This window comes from Lactuca sativa, chromosome 7 (assembly GCF_002870075.4).
Source record: "Lactuca sativa cultivar Salinas chromosome 7, Lsat_Salinas_v11, whole genome shotgun sequence".
Taxonomy (NCBI): domain Eukaryota; kingdom Viridiplantae; phylum Streptophyta; class Magnoliopsida; order Asterales; family Asteraceae; genus Lactuca; species Lactuca sativa.
In genome coordinates this window covers 55,809,967-55,836,979 of record NC_056629.2, presented here as the reverse complement: position 1 = coordinate 55,836,979, position 27,013 = coordinate 55,809,967, and the positions used below count along the sequence as shown (strand labels likewise).

Genomic DNA, 27,013 nt, shown 5'->3' with positions numbered 1-27,013 from the left:
ATCCTTTTTTCTTATATTAACTCTTGAGACAATCTTTTAATAAGTAGACTGAAGCAAATGTAGACATGATCTAATCCATTTGGCCTAACTCGGACCAAACCCCATGAAATACATAATCTACTTCTGATAGTCCTAATTAACATAATCACCAGCCTTCTCAAAATCAATTTTTAGAGTCATAAGCTATTTCTTTCTTTTATTGTATTAATCAACTAACTCATTCACCATTAACAAGCCATCAAGAATTTGACAGTCCTTAAAAAAATCAGATTGTTCCATACACACTACGTTTCCCACCACTTGAGCTAGTTCATTTGCCAATAATTTCGCAATAATTTTATATTGCACGCCAAATTTGAAACGACCCAAAAATCACGACTAAAAATTTCTTTTAAAACATTACTAAAACCATATTTACAAAACTGTATCATAAATCATAACATAATTTTTAGAGTATTAATTCAAAACATAAACTCATTATCAGAGTCAAACATCCCCAGGCTAACTGACTATGGTGTGTGCACTGCAATCTTCCCGAGCTCCTCTTTTGAAAACCGAGTACCTGAAACCAAAACTGAAAACCGTAAGCACGAAGCTTAGTGAGCTCCCCCAATCTACCACATACCCCACAATAACATATAAAGCACATACTGGGCCTTGCCCACTGCATCGGACCGAAGTCCGGGCTAATTGGGGCCTTGCCCCCTGCATCGGACCGAAGTCCGGACTAACTGCGACCTTGTCCCCTACATCGGACCGAAGTCCGAAGCTGACTGGGACCTCCGTCCCCTACATCGGACCGAAGTCCGAAGCTAACTGGGACATCGGACCGAAGTCCGAAGCTGACTGGGATCTACGTCCCCTACATCGGACTGAAGTCCGAAGCTGACTGGGACCTCTGTCCCCTACATCGGACCGAAGTCCGAAGCTGACTGAACATAGCATAAACATATCAACTAGCATAAACACATAAACCCTGTCTGGGCCACGAAGGCCCCAAACATACTAACTACTACATCAGACCGAAGTCCGGAAACTACTGCTAGCTAAACGGGTCGGCATTGTGGCCTTAGACCCGTTCCTACTGGAAGGAAACTCACCTGAGACTGCTGAACTGATGCTGCTAATCCTTTGACTGCTACTTGACCTCTGACTCCGAACTGCTGCTCCACTAGCTCCTCAAGCTACCAATACCAAAATAACACTTAGTCCAACTGACCTCCAAAGGTCAACTAGGTCAACTCTAGTCAAGGTCAAAATCCTGGTCAAAGTCAACCTTCCAAGTCAACCCTACTCGCCGAGTCCACCTAATAACTCGCCGAGTTCATATGCTCAGGGTCCTTCTATTCGTGACTCGACTCGCCGAGTCAGTCCATGACTCGCCGAGTCAACTATTCCCGAGTCCTGACCTGTCCAACTCACTGAGTCCTTGCTCGACTCGCTGACTCGAGTCTTAACTCGAAGGGTTTGGGACTACGCGACCTGACTCGCCGAGTCTAAGAACAGACTCGCCGAGCACAAGGCAATCTTCAACCAACTCGCCGAGTTGTTCATCCAACTCGTCGAGTTCATGCCCATCTTTAACCGACTCGACGAGCTGTTCATCCCACTCGTCGAGTTCCTCCTCATCTTCAAGCTACTCGCCGAGTCCACTCGAAGGACTCGCCGAGTCTATTCAGATCTTCATACATGCAGAGGACTTTTGAGTCATGCATGGACTCCATACTGCAGATCTACCCTTCCCAAGCCTATTCCCCACATAAAGTTGCAAACTTTACGTGTATAGAAGGAGATCTAGGCACCATACACCATAAACTAGGGTTTAAGACCAAGGGGCTATAAAATCCACTCAATGGCTGATACTTTACGGGGTTCTAAACCAAAACAAGCATGGATCTGAGGTAGCAACCCCAGATCTGGACCTCAAGCTCGAGATTGATCTTAGACATGGCTTAAAAGCCCCAAAACTCATAACCAAAGAAGATCTAAAGGAGAGAAACGACTTAATACCTTCAAATGCTCAGAAATGTTCCCCAAACCTCGGATCCAAGGCCACACCTTGATGCTTCAAAGATTCCCACTTCTTCTTCTTCCTTTAAATCACTCAAGGAAATGGCCAAAAGCTTGAATGAGCACAATGGAGGCTTAGGGTTTCCGGTTCTGGACTATAGGGCCGCAAATGAGCCCTAGGGAAGAGATTAAGATGCTTAAATAGGGTACCAAGTCCCGAAATTAGGGTTTCTCAACCCAGACCTGACTCGCCGAGTCCGCTTGCCAACTCGCCGAGTCGGTTACTCGCTTTACACCCGGATCCCGCTCCGACTCGCCGAGTTCCTCCCTGGACTCGACGAGTCAACCCTCTTTAACTTAGGGTTTTTCCTTTCCTTTCTTGACCTTTCTGATTTCGAGTGTTACAACTCTCCCCCACTTAAACTAAACTTCGTCCTCGAAGTTTGCTATGGCCAACTGTCCTGCGAACTGCCTTCAACTCTCTGCCTGGAAAAACTAACACCCTTTTGTCCATCACTCTAGCCACTCACAGAGCTGGTCACTACCACTGGTACATACTGAATCCTTTTCTTTTCCATAATTTCCTCAACGTTACTTCCTCCGACTGAAAATCTTGTTGCCCCTCATTCGCCTACCGGAGGCACTGAGACCTCCCTGGTCCAACTATTCTGCCAATATCTGAGTTACCGGACTCCCACTGGTCACTACACTCTATCGCAATCTCCTAGTCGCTCTCAGCGACTCTGGAAGATACTTCGACCATCTATAACTCGAGCCTTTCATCCTGAAAGAAAAGATACCTGCCTAGCTATCTTTACATATCACTTATACTTGGCAGAAGGGCTCAACTGATCCTGCTGAGAGGGATTTGTCGTTTCCAAACCAACCAACTATACCGTCAGCACTTGCATTCCAACACAAATACTAACACTGTCCAAAACTCTGAAACTATCCAAACACTGAACTGCCTGCAATACTGAAAATGCCTGAAACTCTGAACTAACTGAAACACTGAGCTGCCTGAATCACTGAACTGACTGAATTACTGAGCTGCCTGAAACACTAAACTGACTGAAACACTGAACTGACTGAAACACTGAGTTCCAACTCAACTGTGGAGTCAAAGGACTCCTCACTTAGTTGCTCCCACGACTTCTGGACGAAATCTTTCTCTGGAACTAGTTTCCACTAGTTATCATGTCACTGTGGCTCTAACAACCTTCCGATCCAACCGATCGGGTCCATACGTCACATCCTGACATCATCAATTCCACGACTAACAACACGATGTCTCCCAGACTGACGGTAGCCCTTAACATACCCGAACCCCAACGGTCCACTGCTACTCTGATCTCATAACTGATGTGACGATCTATAGCCAAATTGCTGACTTAGCCATAACTGAACCATTTGGGAAATCCGAAATCTAACCCGTGGATTCCCATATCCTCACTGCTGCACCCGAACGGGTGGGAACTACTGCTTTCCCGCGTCCAACAACGCGTTCATACTGCCTACCAATCTGATAAAGGCCACGGCTACACCCGTGGACTTACAACTCTCTAATACTATCTGGCTGCTAGTGAATGCTACGGATACCCCCGCAGACTTACAACACCACTACTACTACCTGACTGCTAGTGAATGCTACGGCTACCCCCGCAGACTTACAACACTACTACTACTATCTGACTGCTAGTGAATGCTACGGCTACCCCCGCAGACTTACAACACTACTACTACTATCTGACTGCTAGTGAATGCTACGGCTACCCCCGCAGACTTACAACACTACTACTACTATCCCGAGGACATCCTGACTATCCCTAGTCTCGCTAGTGATTCCTCATCCTGATTTCTCAAAACCAGCCCTCAGTATTTGAATACTACATCATCCTCGACATCTTATATCCTTGATATGCTTAGCGCTTCGTCGAGGAACTCTTCATCTTGGTTCCCAAACCAACCGTCTACTAATCCGGATACAAGAAGCTATTGTTGGGAAGTTTCCAAACTCCCAACTCCTGATCTACACAATCCTGCATGTTGGATTTGACATTGGCTACTAATACGAAAACATCTCTTGCTAACCGTTCTCAGAATCCTCATTCCGATTCACTTGAGCCCCTTCAGGTGGTCCTCCAATCCTAGATTCTCAACCAGCTCCTAACCATCTCAATTACATGAACTAACTGCTGGGAAGTTCCTCGAACTCCTAGTTCTGAACTCCTCGATCCATCGATCACTGTGTTACTATCATTTCCTCTTAGAGGCCGCGCACTCATTCTGAGTCTACGTGGCTCTTATCCTTGTGTACTCGGAGGGTTCTCCCCCACTTGGATTCGGCTAATTCCTTACTGCTCACGGGTCGAAAGGATTCCCCACCCTTCCTTCCATTAAAAGGGTGATACGCTATCTGCCAACGTTTACCCTTGCCAGCGCTCCAACTAACTCTTACTAGATCCGCACCCTTTGATCCTTAACTGCATTTGCTTTAGGGACTACATCCCGAGAACCTGCGTTTGGGGTGCACCTCCCCAACCCACTTCCTTACTGACCGCTAGCTACTCCACTAAAAACTCTGGGTTATCACTACTGAAAATATAACTGATCATTACCCGACTAAAGTCTTCCGCAAGTAGTAAGTCACTACTGCATCTTACACATACATGCTACAGTTACTGTATCCAAAGTAACCTGATCTAGAGGGGACGACCTCCAATTCACCATTCAATTCCAAGGTATGCAGATGGCATAAAACTCAACCACAAGCAGGTAATACAATACCCCAACACTTAAGCTTATTGATAACAATGCAACAACATAACAATAATATCACAATAATAGATGACAAAAAAGCAAAAGATACATACCTCCATCACTCAGTGATGCTCGAATCCCTGCTGAAATCTACCGGAAAACTCGGCTCCGAGCCGAAGGCGCCCTTGCCCGGCCCTGATGTCCGTTGGCGGCTCTCGAAGTCCCAGGGGCAGGAGCTGGCACCTGCCCTACCGAATACAAACTCGGACAGTGGGCCTTCTTGTGGCCCCTCTGACTGCAATGGAAACATAACGGATCAAGTCCCTGGGCGATGGTAACAACACAGTCTCTGCTAAAATGACCAATCTGGCCGCACTTGAAACATCCAGCATCGCCACCACTTCTGCGCCTGCACACCCCCATGTGCGTCCTTCCGCACTTCCCGCATCGACTACGGTTCTGATAGTTCCTCGTCCTCAAATCTGAACCCTTGAGCCTCTTACCCGAACCTGAGGCTACCTGAGTCTCATCCGTTTTCCTCTTCCTTTCCGACTCCCTGCCCGCCGACTGAACAACAGTTGTCTGATCCTGGAGCCTCTCGATCAATCTATCAGTGATCCTCATGACCATGTCAGGCAGATCCTCGCGAATGGCTCGCGAAACTTCCTCAACTATCCAATCATGCAAAGGTCTCTCTTGGAGACAGGATGCCCCACTCACTCCTGTCCCCTGATGGCAAAAACTAGAAATGGGATCTCCCTCCCTGGTGGATCCCCGAACTCCATAAGAATCGGGACCTAGACGAGCCCCAATCTGTCCTGAAACTATCTCGGCCTTAAAGGCCTCAAGATGACTGTCTATGAGCTCCACAATGGCCTCTCTAACCGAACCGAAAATCACTGGAGTCTGATCAACGATGTTGCGCATGATCTCTGCGGAAATGAAATCCCTTATCTGATCATCAAGTTGTCCGGCTCCAAAGTCCGAGCCAGATCCCTCCTCGACGCCTGAACTGCTAACTGGTAGCTCGTGCAATGTCACCATACTGAAAATATGACAATCCCTGATCAATTACACACTACTGCTGCAGAATCTCTCACATACTCTACTAGTTCCCTGGTTTTTGTCTTGGCCCTTCTTGAATCGAGTACGGATCCTCTGCTTTCAGTAGTACGGGCCCATACTACCTTCCACATCTATCCGTACTTTCCTCAAGAATTACCTCAACTCCACCAAGTCCCCTTTACTCTTCTACTGATCTCTGCTACTCTCATCCTAGGCTTGCCCTAGGGAACCTCTGACTCTACCCAAACAGTCCTCAGTTGCTGAAGGCCTCCTTGTAATGCCAATTAGCCACCACCGGAATACCATCACATGTGACGAGGCTCAGATAATCCTTCAAGTAAAAGACTCGTCCCTACAGCGGTTGGACTCAAACAAGAGTTGTGCAATAGGGCCAAATCCAGCACTCTGAGATTATTCAACCCTGATCACATGTGGTGTGACGTATTCACCTAATGGCTAACTCCCATCACTCAGAATCCCACAAAGCACAAAGCAAGCAGCACTCGGATAAAGGAAACATACTCAGGCAAAACTATTCTCATAACAAGAAACTGCACTAGCATACAATGCTAAGCTCGCGCTACCAGGCATAACCTAAACAGGCTATCCTACTGCTGTCTACTCAATACTAGCATGAAATTCTTATCAAGATGAAACACATAAAGCAGGCACATAAGGCATCATCCTAGATCCTTAGTCCTATTCTAGCATGTTGTTCTACTGAAACTGAAGCTGAAACTGAAACTGAAACTGATATTGATAATCATTACATAACTTGTATGGGTAAATTGGGAGTACTTACTTGAGCTCGGTTGATTGCATGCACCACACCCTTTTCTCTTTTCAAAACTCTTTTTGCTTTTTCTAAAACTCTTTTCCTTATATTTTTCTAAAATTGTTTTCTTTTATCAAAATCCTTTTGTAACTATGGATTTTCTTTTGAAAACTCTATACCACTTCCTTAGTTTGAGTTCAGACACACTCGGAAGTGCGCCCGAATCCCTCAAACCAAGGCTCTGATACCAACTTGAAACGACCCAAAAATCACGACTAAAAATTTCTTTTAAAACATTACTAAAACCATATTTACAAAATTGTATCATAAATCATAACATAATTTTTAGAGTATTAATTCAAAACATAATCTCATTATCAGAGTCAAACATCCCCAGGCTAACTGACTATGGTGTGTGCACTGCAATCTTCCCAAGCTCCTCTTTTGAAAACCGAGTACCTGAAACCAAAACTGAAAACCGTAAGCACGAAGCTTAGTGAGCTCCCCCAATCTACCACATACCCCACAATAACATATAAAGCACATACTGGGCCTTGCCCACTGCATCGGACCGAAGTCCGGGCTAACTGGGGCCTTGCCCCCTGCATCGGACCGAAGTCCAGACTAACTGGGACCTTGTCCCCTACATCGGACCGAAGTCCGAAGCTGACTGGGACCCCCGTCCCCTACATCGGACCGAAGTCCGAAGCTGACTGGGACATCGGACCGAAGTCCGAAGCTGACTGGGACCTACGTCCCCTACATCGGACTGAAGTCCGAAGCTGACTGGGACCTCTGTCCCCTACATCGAACCGAAGTCCGAGCTGACTGAACATAGCATAAACATATCAACTAGCATAAACACATAAACCCTGTCTGAGCCACGAAGGCCCCAAACATACTAACTACTACATCAGACCGAAGTCCGGAAACTACTGCTAGCTAAACGGGCCGGCATTATGGCCTTAGACCCGTTCCTACTGGAAGGAAACTCACCTGAGACTGCTGAACTGATGCTGCTAATCCTTTGACTGCTACTTGACCTCTAACTCCGAACTGCTACTCCACTAGCTCCTCGAGCTACCAATGCCAAAATAACACTTAGTCCAACTGACCTCCAAAGGTCAACTAGGTCAACTCTAGTCAAGGTCAAAATCCTGGTCAAAGTCAACCTTCCAAGTCAACCCTACTCGCCGAGTCCACCTAATAACTCGCAGAGTTCATATGCTCAGGGTCCTTCTATTCGCGACTCGACTCGCCGAGTCAGTCCATGACTCGCCGAGTCAACTATTCCTGAGTCCTGACCTGTCCAACTCACTGAGTCCTTGCTCGACTCGCCGACTCGAGTCTTAACTCGAAGGGTTTGGGACTACGCGACCTGACTCGCCGAGTCTAAGAACAGACTCGCCGAGCACAAGGCAATCTTCAACCAACTCGCCGAGTTGTTTATCCAACTCGTTGAGTTCATGCCCATCTTCAACCGACTCAACGAGCTGTTCATCCCACTCGTCGAGTTCCTCCTCATCTTCAAGCTACTCGCCGAGTCCACTCGAAGGACTCGCCGAGTCTATTCAGATCTTCATACATGCAGAGGACTTTTGAGTCATGCATGGACTCCATACTGCAGATCTACCCTTCCCAAGCCTATTCCCCACGTAAAGTTGCAAACTTTACATGTAGAGAAGGAGATCTAGGCACCATACACCATAAACTAGGGTTTAAGACCAAGGGGCTACAAAATCCACTCAATGGCTGATACTTTACGGGGTTCTAAACCAAAACAAGCATGGATCTGAGGTAGCAACCCCAGATCTGGACCTCAAGCTCGAGATTGATCTTAGACATGGCTTAAAAGCCCCAAAACTCATAACCAAAGAAGATCTAAAGGAGAGAAACGACTTAATACCTTCAAATGCTCAGAAATGTTCCCCAAACCTCGGATCCAAGGCCACACCTTGATGCTTTAAAGATTCCCACTTCTTCTTCTTCCTTTAAATCACTCAAGGAAATGGCCAAAAGCTTGAATGAGCACAATGGAGGCTTAGGGTTTCCGGTTCTGGACTATAGGGCCGCAAATGAGCCCTAGGGAAGAGATTAAGATGCTTAAATAGGGTACCAAGTCCTGAAATTAGGGTTTCCCAACCCAGACCTGACTCGCCGAGTCCGCTTGCCAACTCGTCGAGTCGGTCACTCGCTTTACACCCGGATCCCGCTCCGACTCGCCGAGTTCCTCCCTGGACTTGACGAGTCAACCCTCTTTAACTTAGGGTTTTTCCTTTCCTTTCTTGACCTTTCTGATTTCGGGTGTTACAAAATTATTAAATGATAGGATGAGACGTGGTTTTTTATGTAATATTAAACGAGTTATAAGAGATTTATCACAAAAATTATAAAACATTAATGATCATAGTTGAGCCTGCCTAATTTATTAAAAGTCCCTATATAGGGGCCGAAGATGCTCAATATTTGGCTATGATCCATCTTTTTCGGTCGTTGGAGCCTTCAGTTCAACCAAACATATGGGTGTGGGACTTGGAACATTCTGAAGAATTTTATGTTAGTTCTACTAGACTTTATATAGACGAGGTGACTTTGGAAGCTAGAAACTATCCTACAAGATGGAATAGATTTGTCACGCAAACGATTAATACTTTACCTTGGATGATTGTATTGAACTAGATATTAACCAAATTGAACTTGGTTCATAGGAGTGTCAAGCTTGATATGGTTTTGTGCCATGTTTGTTCGAACCAATTAGAGAGTGTAGATCATTTGTTTCTTGAGTGTGAGGTGGTTGCATAGTCTTGGATGCAGATTGCTTGGTGATGGGATATATCATTTAGCATTCTGGTCTCGGTTAAAGACTTGTATTCGATGGTAGATTCGATTTTCACAAGTATGTGGGCGCTTTGGATTTGTCGTTGTAACGCTTTGATTTTCAATTTTCATAAGTACCAAAAGAACTCCATTTTTTATGTTACACACTCGTAATCTTTTAACTGATTTGTGCATAAGAATTGATAAATTAAAATCAACTGAAAGTCTTGACTTTTTCTCTGTATTTTTGTTTCTTTTATAAAATTAATGAGTATTTTTCTCTGTATTTTTGTTTCTTTTCAGCTTTTTGGTATTTTATAAAATTAATGAGTTCAAAAAGAAAAAAAGCTACATTTATAGCAAATATTTTTATTTTGTGTTGTATAATGTATATTGTTGGATTCTAAAAAAAACGATTAAGAAGAGTACTATATGGAATAAATGACAAAAAATGACTGTCAAATAATGCATTTTTCACCAAAAGGCAGGTGGTGCACCGGATTTTGATAGAAATACGTTGTTCAAGCCAAAGGTTTGTTAGAAGCCACCACTACAAAAAGCGCTAAAAGACCCGGTTAAATAGCTTAAAGAAGCCGGTTTTGCAACCGGGTTTGATGCTAGCGAGTCCTATGTGAAATCTGGAATAGGACCCGGTTCTAAACCGGGTCTTTTTATTACAAATAGAGCCCGGTTTGCTTTTACATAACCGGGTCATATAACACTCCCTGTGCTAACTATGTAGGAATATTAGAACCGGTTTTCTCCAATATAACCGGGGCATATGAAAACAAAATATATACCGGTTCATACAAACAACCGGGTCATAATAGACTTTTACCCTTTTTTACACAATAGGTTTAGAACCTGGTTTCTAAATAAGCAACCGGTTCCTTTTAACACTCTTATATATTTTTAATATCATTTTATAAAAATAACAGTACAATACTTATAAACTATCAATTTATAACACATACTGTAAAAATAAACAATGTTTTTATGTGGAAATGTTAAATAAACCATAATAGTCATTGATTAAAATATAATCAAACAAAGACAATTGTCTAAGTAGCAAAAGAAATCATGGATTTGGTAATTTCATACATCATACAACTTGCATGAAAAATTACAAATAAAAAAAGAAAAAAAAAACATTTGTCATGACTTGGCATAGGGATTGTCCAAAAAATCAATTGTAGTGAGTTTCTTCTAAATTCCCTGAAAAATAAACAAATGAAAGTAAAAATGTAAGAACTCCAACAAAAATAATTAAACCAAAATTAGGAAGTTTTGGAATTCATTAACTAACCATATATGTTTTTTATAGGACCACATCATTCATAAAGTTATTCAAAAACTCTCTAGACCAGATAGCAACAGTTGCAACCAACATCTTTTCTTCAAAGGGACTTTTGTCATCCCAAATGCTACCGGACTATATTAAATGTAAAATTAAACATATTCATTAACAAACCAAATATTTTGTTGCAATAAAAAAAATCAACAAATATTAAAAAAGTACTTACTTTACTTGGAAATCCATGTTGTCTTGTCGTCAAGAAATCAAACATCCAGCGCATAACATAATGTCCGCTCTCTAAACCACCAAGTTGTTGGTTGCACTAAAAATTGTAGCAAAAAGTAAACACTAATCACACAAATGAAACTACAACTATTTGTTTTGGTATATAACAAGATGAATTACCTCAGCAAAAATCCAGCCAATTGGAGTTGAAGTGTTTTTTTCATACCTCATGAAAGCCCTTAAAAGAAATAAACAAGTGTTGTGTTCAAAATAATAAAAAGATTTATATATTGCTTTGACGTAAGTAATTTCTTACATGTCCACATGTTTTTTGAGCAGGTAATGGTAGTCGGCAGACTTTTCAATACGATCCTTAAGAGAATCCAAAATATAGACAACACGATTGCGAAAGGAAATCACCAAGAGCACCCAATGCTTACTAGAAATGTTTAAACATTTAGTATAAATAATAAGGAAAAAAAACAAAAAAAAATAATAATAAAGATAAGAAATTATTGTACTTTTGCAAATATGGTGCAATGAGAAACAATTTTCCGTGGTGCAAACGAATGGAATCAACAAGATAACTAACGACACCCTCTGGGTTTTTCTGGCATGCCTCTCCTAGAATATTATAAGGGTTCAAGAAAGCACATTTGTTCATACGTGTCCGAACTTTTTTTATCTTGTTGATTAGTGTAGAATGTATAACCATTAATGTCGTACCCTTGGTACGTTGCCACAACATGTTCGGGACCATTTGCTAGATGTGCCACAGCTTGATCAACATTGTTCACGCCATAACTTGCTTTCACTTTGTCTTTTAACCATTGTGAGAATGTTTTGTTATGTTCTGTAATCAACCATCTTTTGCTCTTACCACCATTCGACATTTCTATATATCTTTTGTGCTCGTTCACGTATGGAGCAATGATCGTCATATGTTGTAGGACTGTAAAATGTGCCAGATGCAAGTCTTCTTTCTTTGGAGTTACCCGTTTCAATCCAATTGTCCCATATCCTACAAGTCTACCCTCGTGTCGAGATTTCGGTATGCCAATACTTGTAACACCTTGTAAATAGTCAGTACAATATTCAATTACCTCCTCTGTAGCGTATCCTTCAACAATACTACCCTCTGGTCGAAATTTATTCCTTACATACCTTTTTAAGACACCCATATATCTCTCAAATGGATACATGTATCGTAGGTATACCGGCCCACAATACTTTATCTCTCTAACAATATGAGATATTAGATGAACCATGATATCGAAAAATGAAGGTGGGAAATACATCTCAAGCTGGCATAACGTCAAGATGATATCACTTTGCCATGAATCTAACACTTCAGGATCAATAACTTTTGAATGAATCATGTTAAAAAACAAACATAACTTTGTGATTGTGTGTCGAAGGCGATCTGGTAATATTCCACGAATTGCAATAGGAATCATGTGGGCCATCAAAACATGACAATCATGCGACTTCATACCAAGAAGTTTTAGTTTACTCATCGACACTAACTTCTTAATGTTAGCAGAATAGCCGGATGGAACCTTCACACCATGCAAGCACTTGCAAAAATTTGTTTTCTCAGCCTTTGACATGGTATAACAAGCTACTGGAAGATACGTGCGCTTTCCAATATTCTTAATAGGAGCAAGCTCGGGTCGAATCCCCATTTCAACCATGTCATCTCGAACATTAACCCCATCTTTTGTTTTTCCCTTGATGTTTAACAATAAGGCTATCAAGCTTTCACAAACATTTTTTTCGATATGCATAATGTCAAGACAATGTCGAACCTGCAAGTGCTTCCAATATGGTAAATCCCAAAATATAGATCTTTTCTTCCAAATATTATTTTCTAGAGGAGTTGTACCTTTATCTTTACCATTACGTTTATGTTTTCGTTTCCCTTTACCTTTGGTTTTTCCGAATGTAATGTTTAGATTTTCAACACGGGAAAATACAATTTCTCCTCGTAATGGTGGCCTTGCTATCGTGCTCTCGGTTTTACCATTAAACACTTTTTTTTTCTTACGATACGGATGGTTTTTTGGAAGATATCTTCGATGATCCATGTATACATTTTTCTTGCAATTTTTCAACCATAACGACTGTGTGTCATCTTCACATACTGGACATGCCTTTGATCCCTTTGTACTGTATCCAGATAAATTCCCATATGCTGGGAAATCACTTATGGTGCAATAAATCATGGCCCGAAGTTGGAAATTTTCCGCACTGTATGCATCATACACTTCGACACCTGGACTCCACAACTTTTTCATGTCCTCGATTAATGGAGATAAATAAACATCAATGTCATTTCCCGGTTGCTTTGGACCTTGAATTAGCAGTGACATCATGATGTATCTTCTTTTCATACATAACCAAGGCGGAAGATTGTAGATGCAAAGAAGAACTGGCCATGTACTATGGCGGCTGCTCAAGCTTCCAAATGGATTGATGCCGTCAGAACTAAGTCCAAATCTAATGTTTCTAATATCCTGACCAAATTCTTCAAACTTAGAATTGATATTTCTCCATTGAGGAGAATCTGCAACATGCCTTATTTTGTCGTCTATTGTACGCTCCTCGGCATGCCATCGCATCAACTTTGCATCTTTAGCGTTTGCAAATAACCGTTTTAATCTTGGAATGATAGGCAAGTACCATAAGACTTTAGCAGGCGGTCCACTCATTCTCATAATATTGTTTTCTTCTGTAGGATTTTTCCTTTTGTATCGTGATGTACCACATGTAATACAACTATGTAGATCTGCATAGTCGTTTCGATACAACATACAATCATTTGGGCAAGCATGTATTCTTTCAATTTCCATTCCCATCGGACACATCAATTTTTTTGCTTGGTATGTGGACACAGGTAGCTCGTTATCATCCGGAAGCATCTCATGCAAAATCTTTAGAAGACTTGTGAAGCTTGTATCACTCCAACCGTTGTTTGCTTTTAAGTTAATCAATTTCAACACAGCTGATAGTTTGGTAAATTTTGTACACCCAGTATACAACGGTTTCTCTGATTCATCAAATAATTGTTGAAATTTTTCATAATCATCTTCAGCAACATTGTCTTCACAATCATGTAACATTCCAGATAAGTTATCATAGTTGTTATCGTCTGTATCAACAATATCATCATTATACTCTAAAGCAGTTGCATTATGATCAACCAATATCTCACCATGTCGTGACCAACACGTATAATCTCTCATAAATCCACGAACTATCAAATGCTCTTCTATTTTGGCAGAATCAGTGTACATACAACAATTCTGACAATCTACACAAGGACACCATATGTAGCTTTCTCCTTTATTCACCCGATTCTCCTCTGCAACTTTAAGAAAACCACTCAGACATGCCAAATATTCATCGCATGAACGTTTAAGTCCATACATCCAGTAACTACGATCCATCTGTTATTACATAAAAGATATATATGAATAACATGCATGTAGGATAACATATGCATTTAAAGGCATATGTAATGTACATAATACAAAGTTAATCATACAAAAATATTATCGAGCGCTTGAAAGTAATAAAAATACATTGTTTTTATTCGTTAGATAAGATGAAGAATATATTTATTACGGTTCAATAAGCTTCAATATGTATTCATATGATTCAAATATAATGACGTATATTTAAAAAAACCAACATACTTAATTATAAAATATAATGAGTTATTATGTAAACCAATATATTTTTCTATACCTTTATAAAATTTTATAACATTTTGTCATAAATTTTTAACATTTGCATCAGTTAAAAATATACCACATTTTACACATAACAATATACCATTTTCATACATAAGAATATAAATAGTTTTCTAGAATTAAACAAATAAACTAATAATCATTATTGATGATATTTTGTAATATATTTGTTTTTATATATTTATAGACGTGCTTAATGTTTAATGTTTTGTTATTATTATCTTTTTAATTTCAAACAAATAATTTTTTTTAATATTTTAAAACAACTTGATGAAATAATATAATATTTTAACATAATTCCTATTATCATTATAATTGTGATATATTAAACAACAATTAAAATAAAGACGTTAATTAAGAAAGAAGTCGTAAAACATTATATAATTAAAATAAAGACCTTAATTAAGAAAGAAGTCTTAAAACATTATATAAGTCAATATAAATATTAACTTTAGTGTTGTTTATTATATATATTAAGGGATATATGGGATAATCTAAGCCTAATAGATGTTATGAAATTATAAACAATTATTTAATATTTAATAAAAATAAAAAGAAAAAAATATGACAAGTAACAAATGAATGATACGTAATGTAGACTTTTATAGATATCACAAATTCGAAGGCGGGACTTTTACCGGAAGGCGGGACTTTTTCCGCCAAATATTTCATCGTCTTTAATCCTTTATAAAGACCATTCTATACATGATAATGAAAAAAGTGAGAGAGCGAGACGAAAGGCTGATAGCGGAAGAAAGATTCATCGTCTCTGTTAATCTACTCTCCTAGTAGAGTCTTTATAAACTCGGTCCTAGGTGTGAATATAAGGAATGCAGAAGGATCATGAATCTTACATTGATTTGAGGTAATAATACTTCAGTGTATGTCGTATTCAACTAAAATCATGTTTATTGAAACCAAATTTAGGTTTTATGGTATCTAGTCAACACAATTTGAGATTTTCAGTCTTAACACTGTTTTGGATTTTCAATTCTACTTACATGTAAAGAAAATTTATTTTCTAATTTGAGAGTTACCTTTGAATGTGTTGTTGATTGTTGGTGCCAGAGATGAAAGAGATTGTGTTGATGATATCTTTAATTCCAAGGGATATTGCGAAGGCTACAACGAGACTAGAGATAACTTCGATTGTTGAGGAAACTGAATCTTTGCAATCTTCTATGCCCTTAACAGCTTCAGATTCTGTTAAACTTCATCTGTAAGTTTTCAAATTTAAAACATTAACCGACTCAGATGTGAAAATTTGAGTAGAATAGGGTTAAAAATACATACTTAAGACTTAATGAAGAAGAGTATGTGTGCTGTAGCATACGGTTTTCTTCTCCTTCATACAAGATTTATCTATTTTCTGCATATATAACTAAACAGTAAACTTATGTTATCATATAATTGAATGTAGCTTCAAAGAAGTGGAATCAATTAGAAGTATGCACCTAATTAGGATTAGAGATACTTACAAATCAACTTCTATCTTTTTGTTCACTTGATTTATTGCGTATGCTAATTGATGAACAAATACAAGTTTGTTGATGTGTCGTCTCTTCTTTTTACGTGTGTGTAAATGGAAGAATAAATAGCAACTAATTAGATAATCATATGAATCAGCAATAGTTATCTTTCAGATTTTTTTTATCAATATCTATAACTTTAAATACAAGTTTATTCTTGATCGGTTTATCTTTTGAGTGTAGCTTATCTATTTTTTTGTAGAGTACATAAATTTCAAAAGAGATAAGGATATCATTAAACAGAGAGCAAACATAGGTCTCATCTGTCAAAGAACCCATTTTTTTTGTTTAGTATCCGACATAGAAACGCTCGTAAAGATGTTGATTATTACTATGCTGCTACTGCTTAAAGTTTTTGATTGCTGACTTTTCAAGTAACATTGGTGAATGTTTACTAAATAGTTATTGAGTTTGCTGATTTTCCTTTGGATAGACGCCCGTTCATGAGAGTTTGTTGCTTTTTCATGATAGTTGTTGTTCTGGTGCTACTAATTGGGTGGCTGCGAGATAACTTCATCCCTTTAGATTCAACTTGACCATTTTGCCCCTAGTGTTATTTTTTTGAAATTCAACTGTTTTCTTGGTGCTGCCCTGTTATTAGTTGAAAATGTATATATCTACTTGTTGACAGGTGGTGATTATGATGTTTGTTTATTGTTTTGTTGTTTCAGCTACAACAATATCAATGGAGGGATTGATGGTAACTGATGTAGTATTGTTGTATTTATAACCATCAAAGTACATCGGAGGACATCGTTTGTGAACTAAGTTCAATTCTTTTTAATATGTAGTCCTAATTTGATGTAATTTATTGAACATGACTATTTTTTCATGTAATTCTACACCATTGGTCAAAAGTAATATATACATGAAAGTAAACTGATGTCTATACATCAACTGTTCAAAAAAAAACTGTTCCCTATACAAATAATAATACAAAATGCAATATAATCATCACATGAGTGATTACTTATGTTCTAGATGAAAAAACTAATATAAAAAAGAAACAAGATATGAGCATTAACTTGACTAATTGGAAGATAGGGGGTGATATGACCACTGTTTACTGTAAGGGTATGTAGTTTTTATACCAAAAAAAAGTCAAATAACTTGCTTTCATAAAAAATGGGTAATATACACTAATAGAACCCGGTTCTTCTTTTAAGGCCGGGTCATATACCCATACAACAAAAGTCCCAGTTGCTATGCAAGGGACCGGGTTACTTTAGTGTAATATATAGCCCGTTTTTTTCAAATGAACCGGGTCATATTGCTTGTCCTGTTTTAGATCCCGGTTTTTCCATTATATAACCCGGTTTTTCCAAAAACCGGGTCCTAATTGGCGACTTGTATACACCGTTTTGTAGTAGTGAGCATCTGAATCATTTTATTAAAATATTTGGTTTATTATCATATTAAAATTAATATAGTCTTTTTAATAATTTACACCAATTATTTATCAACTTAAAAAAATATAATTATTAAATAATCTATTCAACACAATCCATTTCTATTAACATTAAACAAAATAATGATTGTAAATTTGTAATCGTGTACCTTGGTTACCCGACGCGACTCATACTGTCATACTCATACCTTGCTTTTAGAAGGGCCTTTAAAAGGGAAAAAAATATCTCAGGAGAAAATATATTGAGATAAATACGTGGGCATGTGGGGCCAAAGATTGATGACTAAAGAGCAAAGTTTGTTTACTCATTTACACGACCAGTCAAAGTGGTCCAATATTTACTAAAAGATTTTCAAAGATCCTCAAATGGAAACCCATGATCATGTGTTGCTCTCTCTAAGTTTACTCGGTTCAGATTATTTGGGTGTGAAGTGGTTATTCAAATTGTTTACAAATCATATATAGATGCGATTTTAAGGATTTATAAGGTACTGTTTAAATATTCAACTAATAAATCAGAGGGTTTGTTCTCCTGCAAATGGTTGAGGATTCAACAGGATATGTGTTAGATTTAGTAGTAGAATTAATGGGTGTGTGAATAGTTGTTCTAAAAAAATATATTCAACAGGATATGTTCTCCTAACAAATAAAAGATAGAAACATAAATTTTGGATCAACTAAGCATTTTTGGAGACTTTCTTAAGAAAAAAAATAAATAAGAACATCGTGTAGATACCTAGTGAAGAATCTAAAATCAAAAACCACGTGGTTTCTTATGTAAATAACTTTGAAATAGGTAGGTCTTTCAGCAAAAATATGTAAGTTTTTTCAGCAAAAATAACATTTTTTTTCTATATATATTTGTTGTATTAAAAAAAAATAGGTCCTAGGACCTACCTTGTATAAGCATAGTTATGTCCTATAGATGCCATGGAATAAGGTTTGTCCTATTCATGGAGATTTCATAAATATTCCAATATATCTAAACATATTATAATATGTTTTTAATAATAATAATGCTTATTTTGGTTTCAGGTGGTTCCTAAAAAGCTTCGAATCGACTACCAAACCGCAAAACTGAATAACATGTTTAATAAGAAAAAAGAATACCAAATTTGAGTGAAATAAATATGTGACCATTTTTTAACGAAATTAACTATAAGGCCTTGCAGTGTAAGGTTTTCATCAAAGCGTAGGATCACCAATGTCACAAAACTCCCATACTCCCATAGGGAGCAACTAGATATGGTCTTTTTTGTAAATGATATGGACCATTTATGTAATTTTATCTAAAAATTATACTATTAGTTTAATAATATCATTTTTGTAATCATATTATAGATTTTTTTAAATAGATCAAAGAAAATTGAGGGATCAACTCTAACCATTCTTGACTCGCATCAAATTTTAAAGAAAGTCAAAAAATGACCACTAAATGTGGTACCCTTTAACAAAATAAAATTTTGTACAAAATGATGGGGTTTTATTCCGATTATGAAATTGCTTATTGAATGGCATCTATAATCTACCACAATTAAAAAAATATATTTAAATAGATTTTTGAAAAATAAATCATATATTCCAATTTGGCCGCCCCTAATTTTCACATAAAATTTTACAAACATGCGTATGCATGCAATTGTATTCTTTAAAAACACTTATATATATAATTTACCGAATTAAATCACATTCTCATTTATTTATTTTTTTAAACCCATAAAGATCATTAATTTATGATCATTAGTTATCACAATACAAAGAGTGAGAAAACAAATGGGCAACAAGTTGTGCCTTTAAACCTTTTTATATGATAAAATCAGTTCTTTTGAAGTCTATATCTATAGATCTAGGGGATAAATGTAGTCTTTATTCACACTCAACACAATCAAATTGCAAGTCGTTTATACTATTTTCACTATCTCCCTGAGGGTCCAGTCATGACCTCAAAATCCATTGAATAAATCTCAGGTGAATAGTCGATTCTCAACCCACCTATCTTCATGTTCCCACAAGTTGACCCGTTTCTCGGCCCACATGTCAACTCCATATCCAAACACTCTTTTAATCCGATCAAAACCTCATTCATGGTCACCCTCTTGCTACTCACATTTCGTGTGCACACAGCTGCAACTTCAATAGCTTTCCACACAGAATCTAAGTTAAAGTCGCCTTCCATTTGTTCATCTATGATGCTTGTGGTGTCGCCCTTTGCAAGATACGGGCCAACATATTGCAAAATGTGGATATGATCCATGGTTTTTATGATCGCGGGTCGACCCGTTATCAATTCGAATAGAACGATTCCAAAACTATATACATCACTTTTTTCGTTTAAGTTGTGGGATTTTCTGTACCTAAATGGAAATATAAAATTTATAACTAGTTCATTATAATTAAATTAAGAGTAAATTACATTTTTTTCCTTAATTATAGCTAATCTTCTCAATTTTAGTCCCAAAAAGTTCCCCTTTGCAAACTTTTGGACCTTATATGATGTTTTCATAACGTTTTTCATAACGTTTTTGTCCTTGTTTTCATAACGTTTTTGTCCTTGGACCAAAAGCAAAAATCAATTATATTCAGGGACCAAAGATAGTCATCTTTCTAGGAATAGGTACAAAAAACGTTATAAGAATCTCAAATAAGAATCAAAATTGCAAGAGGATTTTTTTGGGTCCAAAATTGAAAAAAAAAATAGCAATATTCACGAACCAAAAATGTAAGTTAATCTTCGATTAAACTACACAACGGCTAGCAGAATATTCAATTTTTTCTATTTAAGTCACTAAACTATTAATGTTACTTTACCATGTTGATGCGGAGATGACATAACATCCATGTCGACACAATGCAACATGGATGCCACATCAGCAAGGTAACCCATCAACCCGTTATAATTTCATAATGCTTTGACACATATGTTTATATATTTTAATTGAGTAAATTATATTTTTGGTCCTTGTGTGTAGTTGATTTTTACAAATTTTGGGTCCGAAATAGTTTTCTATTATAATTTTGGTCCTTATTTAAGGTTCTTGTGTCATTAGTCCTTGTTCAAAATAAAACGACTATTTATTGTCATTCAGTGTAACTAATTTTTGAGATTTTTGTCACAAAAATATAGTCATTTTTTTTTTGGAAGAGGGACTAAAAATGTTGACATAAACCTCAAACAATGAACAAAATTGCAAAAATCAACTATTCTTGAGGACTAAAAATGTAATTTACTCTAAAAAAAACTTATAATATGTTTTTCCTCTATATTAAGTTCTATATTAAGAGTTGTTTGGATAAATGATTTTTAAGGGCATGTTGGGGAAGGGAAGGAAAAAATAAGTGAGCATAAAAATATAAAATATGTTAAAGATGGAAAGACATACTCTGGATCAAGATATCCAGTTGTTCCAGTAACATTTGTGAAGATGAAAGTAGTTTGATCATTTGGAAGACCTAATGAAAGACCAAAATCTGCTATTTTTGCATCCAAATTTGCACTAAGAAGAATGTTGGCTGATTTCACATCTCTATGAATTATAGCTGGCCTACAACCATGGTGTAGATATTCCAATCCTGCATTCATTTATAGCATCCTACTTTCATTTATCTTTAGTATTATCCAAAATACAAAACAATTTACACTGCTATAAATGGGTAAAAAAATTAAAGAAATTTTTTTGCTTTATACAAATTGCAATTATGTAAAGAAGAAAGATTTAGACAATTTAGAATAAAGTTTAATGAATATGCACCTTGTGCTGCATCTATTGCTATTTTGAGTCTCGTTTCCCAACTCAATGGATGATCACTTCTATCTGCAATAAAATCCAATAAAATTAAGAGCTAATCTCAATAAATAAATAATAAAAAAAATAAAAAAATAAAAAACGCTTATATGTTGTGTTTTTTCCCGATGCAACCTCAGTTTATTTTATTTTTCTAAAAAAGGCATTACATTCTTTCATTTTTTTTTATCCGGCCCTTTTACCAGTAAAACTTGTAAAATGTGAGGGTTTTTGAACAAAAACTAAAAAAGTTGAAGATTTTTCCGAAAATAATTAAAATGTTGAGGGTTTTTTCGAAAAAACAATAAAAAGTTAAGGGTTTTTTCGGAAAGGGTTAATATCATAAAAGACCTTATATTTTCTGTTTTTCCCGGATTAAACTTTGAACTTTATTTTTTTCCTGAAAAAAGACCTTGTATTTTTTTTGTTTTTTTCGATCTGACCCTTTTAGTAATTTTTTTTTTTTCGAAAAAGTTTGTAAAATGTGAGGGCTTTTTTCTGGAAAAACTAAAAAAGTTGAGGATTTATGCGGAAACAATTAGAAGATTGAAGGTTTTTTTAGGAAAAAAAAAGACAGAATTAAAGGTTTTTTGAAAAAAATGAAAAAATACAAGGTTTTTATCAAAAAAAAGATAAATCCGAGGTTTACTCCGAAAAAAAAACATAAAACATAAGTTTTTTTATGAGATTAATCATTTTGGAAAAACCAAAAAAATGCAAGGGTTTTTCAGAAAATAAAAATAAAATTGAGGTTTAATAAAAATAAAAAAGGACTTTTATGAAATTTACTCTAAAATTAAAGCATAGCATAAAAGCCATTAAATATTTAAATATCAAGATTCAATGGTATAAAATACCTAAAATATAATTTTTGAGGTTTCCATTAGCCATGTACTCATAAACAAGCGCCATTTTCTTATCATCATGAGAATATCCAACAAAAGATGCCAAATTCCTATGATGAACTCTCATTAACACCTCAGCCTGCATTCATGCCATGAATAATATCAACAAATATTGGATTAATCGTTTATTTATCAGGTCACACCGTCACAGATACAGGTAGTGGATCACGGTTCAATAGTTTTGTTTACGGGTCAATGGGTCATGATCCTGTAACTTACGGGTATGGGTAACTTATGGAGCATATTCACAAATAATAAACACGGAAAATAAAAAAGGTTTACTTATTCAAAAACAAGACCGATTCATGAGGGATTTTATCCCATATCTTGCTTTACTTTAGGAGTAAGTTTTGAAATGTGATTATGATTTTTTAATTAAATAGATAACATAGCTAGAGTAGTATATATATATATATATATATATATATATATATATATATATATATATATATATATATATATATATATATATATATATATATATATATATATATATATATATATATATATATAGCAGTAGCTTTCCTTGCATTAGTGTAACATTGTTTATTGAATATAATAATAACAACCTTCTACATATTCTATGTGTTGCAAGTTTACGTTCGCATACATACGTAAGTAGTGTGTGTTGTGTGTGCTTTTTTCAAGGAGCTGTACCAACAATAAATAGGGTGAGGGCAATATGGTAATTTTGTTGAATGATTGTTGAATTAGGATACCTCGTTTTGGAATTCTTTGTATCCTTGAGATGATGATGCAGAGAGTAATTTCACTGCAACTTGGTTGCCATTTTTTAATTGGCCAAGGTAAACAGTTCCAAATCCGCCCTTTCCAATTGGTGTTTGAAAGTTATTAGTCATGTTTGCCACCTCAGCATATGTAAATTGCTTGTTGTTGGACTCTAAAGCTCTTCCTTCTTCGTTTGTGTTTGCTTTGTTCCCTATATCTAAACACAAGATTCAATACATGTGTTATGGTTGTAATGGGCAAAAAGGTAATTTCCACTACGAAACTTTCCAAGAGAAAGGGTAAACTACAATAAGTCATACTTTCACTTTACTTCTTATTTCACATGACTAAAAAATTGTTACTAAGATGATCAAACTTATGAAATCGTTGGGAAAAAATCAACTTTCAAAAAATGTTATAAAAACTATCCAACTTTTGAAATTGTTATAAAAATTATTTCACAAAACTGCTTTATCAGTAGTTCCCACTAGAATTTTTTATTTTTTTACATTCACAAATTTTTTTTTCCTTTAAAAAATGACATAATTTTTACGTGAAATGGCATCAATAATTTTCGTAAAATATGATGCATTTTCGTGAAAACAAATAAAAATTTGCAAAATATAATGTGGGGGCCACTGAAAAAGCAATTTCACAAAATAGATGGTCATTTTATGATTTTATGATATGGCATTCTAACTCTTTTTAAAAATCAAATTATCAAATTAAAAATAAAGTGAAAGTAAATTGCTATTTATCTCAGTTTTCCCAAAAGGAAATATTGCAATTTTCATGAAATAGAGAGTAATAGGAGACAGAGATGAGAAAATATTACGAGTTTTTTGTTTGCTTCTAATTCTCCATGCAATGATGAATACAAGTAAGAGGACTAAAAATGATAATATTGATGCAACAATTGGAACTATAATATTTCTCTTCTTATTTTCGCATGAATCACAAATGTTTCGGTTGTCCACACTGCAATAAATTTAAGATTGTTTAGTTGACAATTTGACATAGCAACTTTAATATAAAAAATATCAACTATATTAAAAAAAATCATTTGGTTTTATCAAAAATTAAAACAAGATAGTTTTGTGAAAAATGACAAAAAAGGACCGAACCTTAATGTGAGTAATCCATTCCTTGATCTCTCCAAGAGAGACTCAGGAACATATCCAGATAATTGGTTTCCCTTCAAATCCCTGAAAATAATAGGAAAAATAAGTTATTGTAATTTAATAAATTGCGTAAAATAGCAACATACTATATTTTTTTTTACTTATATAGGAAATGTACTTACATGAACTTTAAAAATAAAAGGTCTTCAAGAAACTCGGGTATTTGACCAGTCAAACTATTATTCGATAGATCCCTGATAAAATACAACATGCAAATATCAGTAAAAGAAATACTTTGAAATAATAAATATAACAAAAAAAATCAATGAATTATGAATACTTACAATGTTTCAAGTGATGAAAGATTCGCTATGGAAGGAGCTATTTGCCCCGTTAAATCACTTGTGGAAAGATTTCTGGGATCGGTTTAAAAAGAGTGGTAAATGGTTAAAACAAATAAAAGAATATAAACATTTTTTTTTTAAAAAATGAAAAGAAAAGGAAAAGCTTTACATGGATATGATTCGAGGAGGATTTGAATTAGTGTAGTTGCATCTAACACCTTCCCAAGAGTAATTCTTTGGGCCACAAGGATCTCCCACCCAATTTTTGTTCACTTTATATGTTGTTTTAATACTTTCTATTGCATTAACTATACATATAAACAATATCAAAAAAAAGGTTAATCGATTATGATGCTATAGTAACAAATAAATGAACACCCTTTACTTATTTATCAAACAAAAGGAGGAAAAACACACCATCTTTACTAAATGTGGCCAATTCTTTAAACTCTTGAACCCTAAAAATCTCGATAGCATTAAGAATGGGTGGAAGATTTTCCCCAACACTTCTTCGAATAGAAATCTTGTGCTCATTTCCCACTAAAGGTTTCAAATTATAAAATGTAGAAGCATAATAAGCACGAGGCTTCACATTTCCAAAAAGTGGCTTTTCATTCCAAGAAACATTAAATTCTCTTGTTTGGTTCCTCCCCGACACCACCACGTCAGCAAAGTACATATAAACATAAAACTTTGCTCCAGTATTAGTACCAGTGTCAGTGTTAGTATCAGTATCAGCATCGGACACGTTCCAGCTAAACTCCAAAGACTCGGATCCATTTTTGGGTGTGGCAGCCGTTTGCATGACTTCACTAGGGGCACGATAGTAATTTCCACTTATATCTATCTCTATAGAAGTACTCAAAGAATCCCACAAAGGCGAAACATAAGGAGACCAAATTCGATCGTATACATCATCTACATATCGACCTGTCCCATTTAAAAACCCGATATCCAATCTTTGAAACAAAACCAAAGAACCCGAAATCCCAGGGTCAATTTCGTAAATTGACCGGTCAACGGGTCTCAACTCCAATCCGGATATGAAAGGAGTACCTTTTCCTATATTCACAAGACAAACACTAAAAGTGTTTTCTAAAGCAACACTAATGATTTCTGTAGTGACAACATGAGAATTGTTTTTGAATTTAACAGATAACCAAAGATTCACATCAAGAAAAAGATCGAATTCTGGTGGTTTGTTTTCTCCATCCCAATTTCCATACATGAAAGTGGCTCGAATCAAATTTAAACTCCTTTTTCCTCCATTTGGTCTTAATGTGTAACAGTTTTTGTCCCCTTGAGGAAAGGTTCTAAGATCAGAAAGAGGTTGTGGAAGCATTGGGTTGTTTGGATACGCGTATAGTAAAGATATGTTCTTGTTGACTCCTGTGGATATAAATGATCCATCTGACGTGTAACTTATACCCGTATCAAGATCCACATAGTTGAAATTGTCGGGTGATCCACAATCAATGCTTATATAACCTATATAACAAGAATCCAAATATGGGTTTTAACTTTTAAACAATTTGTCATATAGTCTATGGTTTTATTATCTAAAGTTTCTTTATATAAAATACAAGATTATAACAAATAAAGAAAAAACATAATTAAGTTCATGGAGCTAACCTGTTTGAACCTGTGCATGAACAAGAACAAAACCTTGAGTAATACAAAAAATGAAGAAATGAAGAAAGAAGATCATTATAATTCAAAAACCACTAACAACCCTCTAGTATTTTTGTAATTTCTATGAGAGATTATAGACTCTGAGTTTGTTCATTTACTACAGAAACTCGAAGAACATATTTATCGGCCTATTGGGTCCCTGTTTACCAAGAATAGTCGTGCAAAGTGGGTATTCTATAATTAGAAAGAAGTCAAAAAGTGGAACTTGTAAATTCCTGATAATTGAAAGGTGTAAAAGATGTTAAATATGGTTTTGTTTATGCATATACAAGGTGGGAGTAGTTTGAGATTTGAAGTCAAAGAACTTTATAGTAGGCATATCATCAAAACAGTTGGCCTGTGTTATTAACTTATTATTGGAGCCCATGTATATATACACATTGTGGCAATCACGATCCTTTAAGTGCGGGTTATGGAAATTACAGTCATCATGCATATAATTCTGTGTGTTTTTTATATTCACCATTAGCAACTTTAGCTTCTCCAATCATTCATATGCATCTAGTGTGTTGTATATGAAGAAAATGACGAAAATTCAACTGATAAGATCGTTCTTCCAAAAAGAAAATTCAAACATATGCATCTAGAAGTTGAAACCGACCAAACATTATGAGATTTCCGGTATATAATCATGGAAAAGTCGTTAAATCATTATCCGATAATAGAAAAGTCAACCGAAGCATCAATTTCATTAGATTCTACAGGAATATATCAACGGTTTTACATATATGAAATGTAAAGATTAGATTCCCATTGAGAATCTCTAGAAATATGGGAAAATTTTAAAAAATTTAAAAAA

The 27,013-nt window shown here is 36.2% G+C and overlaps 2 protein-coding genes and 2 long non-coding RNA genes across 4 annotated transcripts; 1 reads left to right on the top strand and 3 right to left on the bottom strand.

Annotated features, from left to right (window-relative positions):
* Nucleotides 1–10,167: 10,167 nt before the first annotated feature.
* LOC111883875 (uncharacterized) lies at nt 10,168–11,618 on the bottom strand. The gene is made up of 3 exons (XR_008225165.1): nt 11,471–11,618; nt 11,266–11,388; nt 10,168–11,046 (listed from the first exon to the last, which is right to left on the bottom strand). It is a non-coding gene; the product is annotated as an uncharacterized LOC111883875 (long non-coding RNA).
* Nucleotides 11,619–11,630: 12 nt separating this feature from the next.
* Nucleotides 11,631–14,398, bottom strand: LOC128127253 (uncharacterized). Its single transcript, XM_052765696.1, has 2 exons — nt 11,676–14,398; nt 11,631–11,634 (listed from the first exon to the last, which is right to left on the bottom strand). Exons 1-2 carry the CDS (start codon nt 14,396–14,398, stop codon nt 11,631–11,633), a joined length of 2,727 nt encoding a protein of 908 aa, XP_052621656.1.
* Nucleotides 14,399–15,424: 1,026 nt separating this feature from the next.
* On the top strand, nt 15,425–17,438 carry LOC122195955 (uncharacterized). Its single transcript, XR_008225161.1, has 3 exons — nt 15,425–15,569; nt 15,773–15,923; nt 16,905–17,438. It is a non-coding gene; the product is annotated as an uncharacterized LOC122195955 (long non-coding RNA).
* A 1,873-nt stretch (nt 17,439–19,311) lies between these two features.
* Nucleotides 19,312–26,540, bottom strand: LOC111883921 (probable LRR receptor-like serine/threonine-protein kinase At4g29180). The gene is made up of 12 exons (XM_023880251.3): nt 26,155–26,540; nt 24,940–26,010; nt 24,692–24,830; nt 24,523–24,594; nt 24,361–24,432; nt 24,182–24,262; nt 23,893–24,035; nt 23,048–23,274; nt 22,281–22,407; nt 21,391–21,453; nt 21,022–21,211; nt 19,312–19,995 (listed from the first exon to the last, which is right to left on the bottom strand). The coding sequence occupies exons 1-12, from the start codon at nt 26,228–26,230 to the stop codon at nt 19,557–19,559; spliced, it is 2,700 nt and encodes an 899-aa protein (XP_023736019.1). The 5' UTR covers nt 26,231–26,540; the 3' UTR covers nt 19,312–19,556.
* Nucleotides 26,541–27,013: the final 473 nt, after the last annotated feature.

Bases quoted from the DNA above. Each gene is read 5' to 3' on its own strand.
- LOC128127253 (XM_052765696.1), bottom strand. From the start codon at position 14,398: ATGGATCGTAGTTACTGGATGTATGGACTTAAACGTTCATGCGATGAA.
- LOC111883921 (XM_023880251.3), bottom strand. From the start codon at position 26,230: ATGATCTTCTTTCTTCATTTCTTCATTTTTTGTATTACTCAAGGTTTT. The intron at 24,433-24,522 runs GTAAGTATTCAT...GTATTTTATCAG, and splicing joins CTTTCATCACTTGAAACATT to GGATCTATCGAATAATAGTT. The intron at 24,036-24,181 runs GTTCGGTCCTTT...AATTTATTGCAG, and splicing joins AATGGATTACTCACATTAAG to TGTGGACAACCGAAACATTT.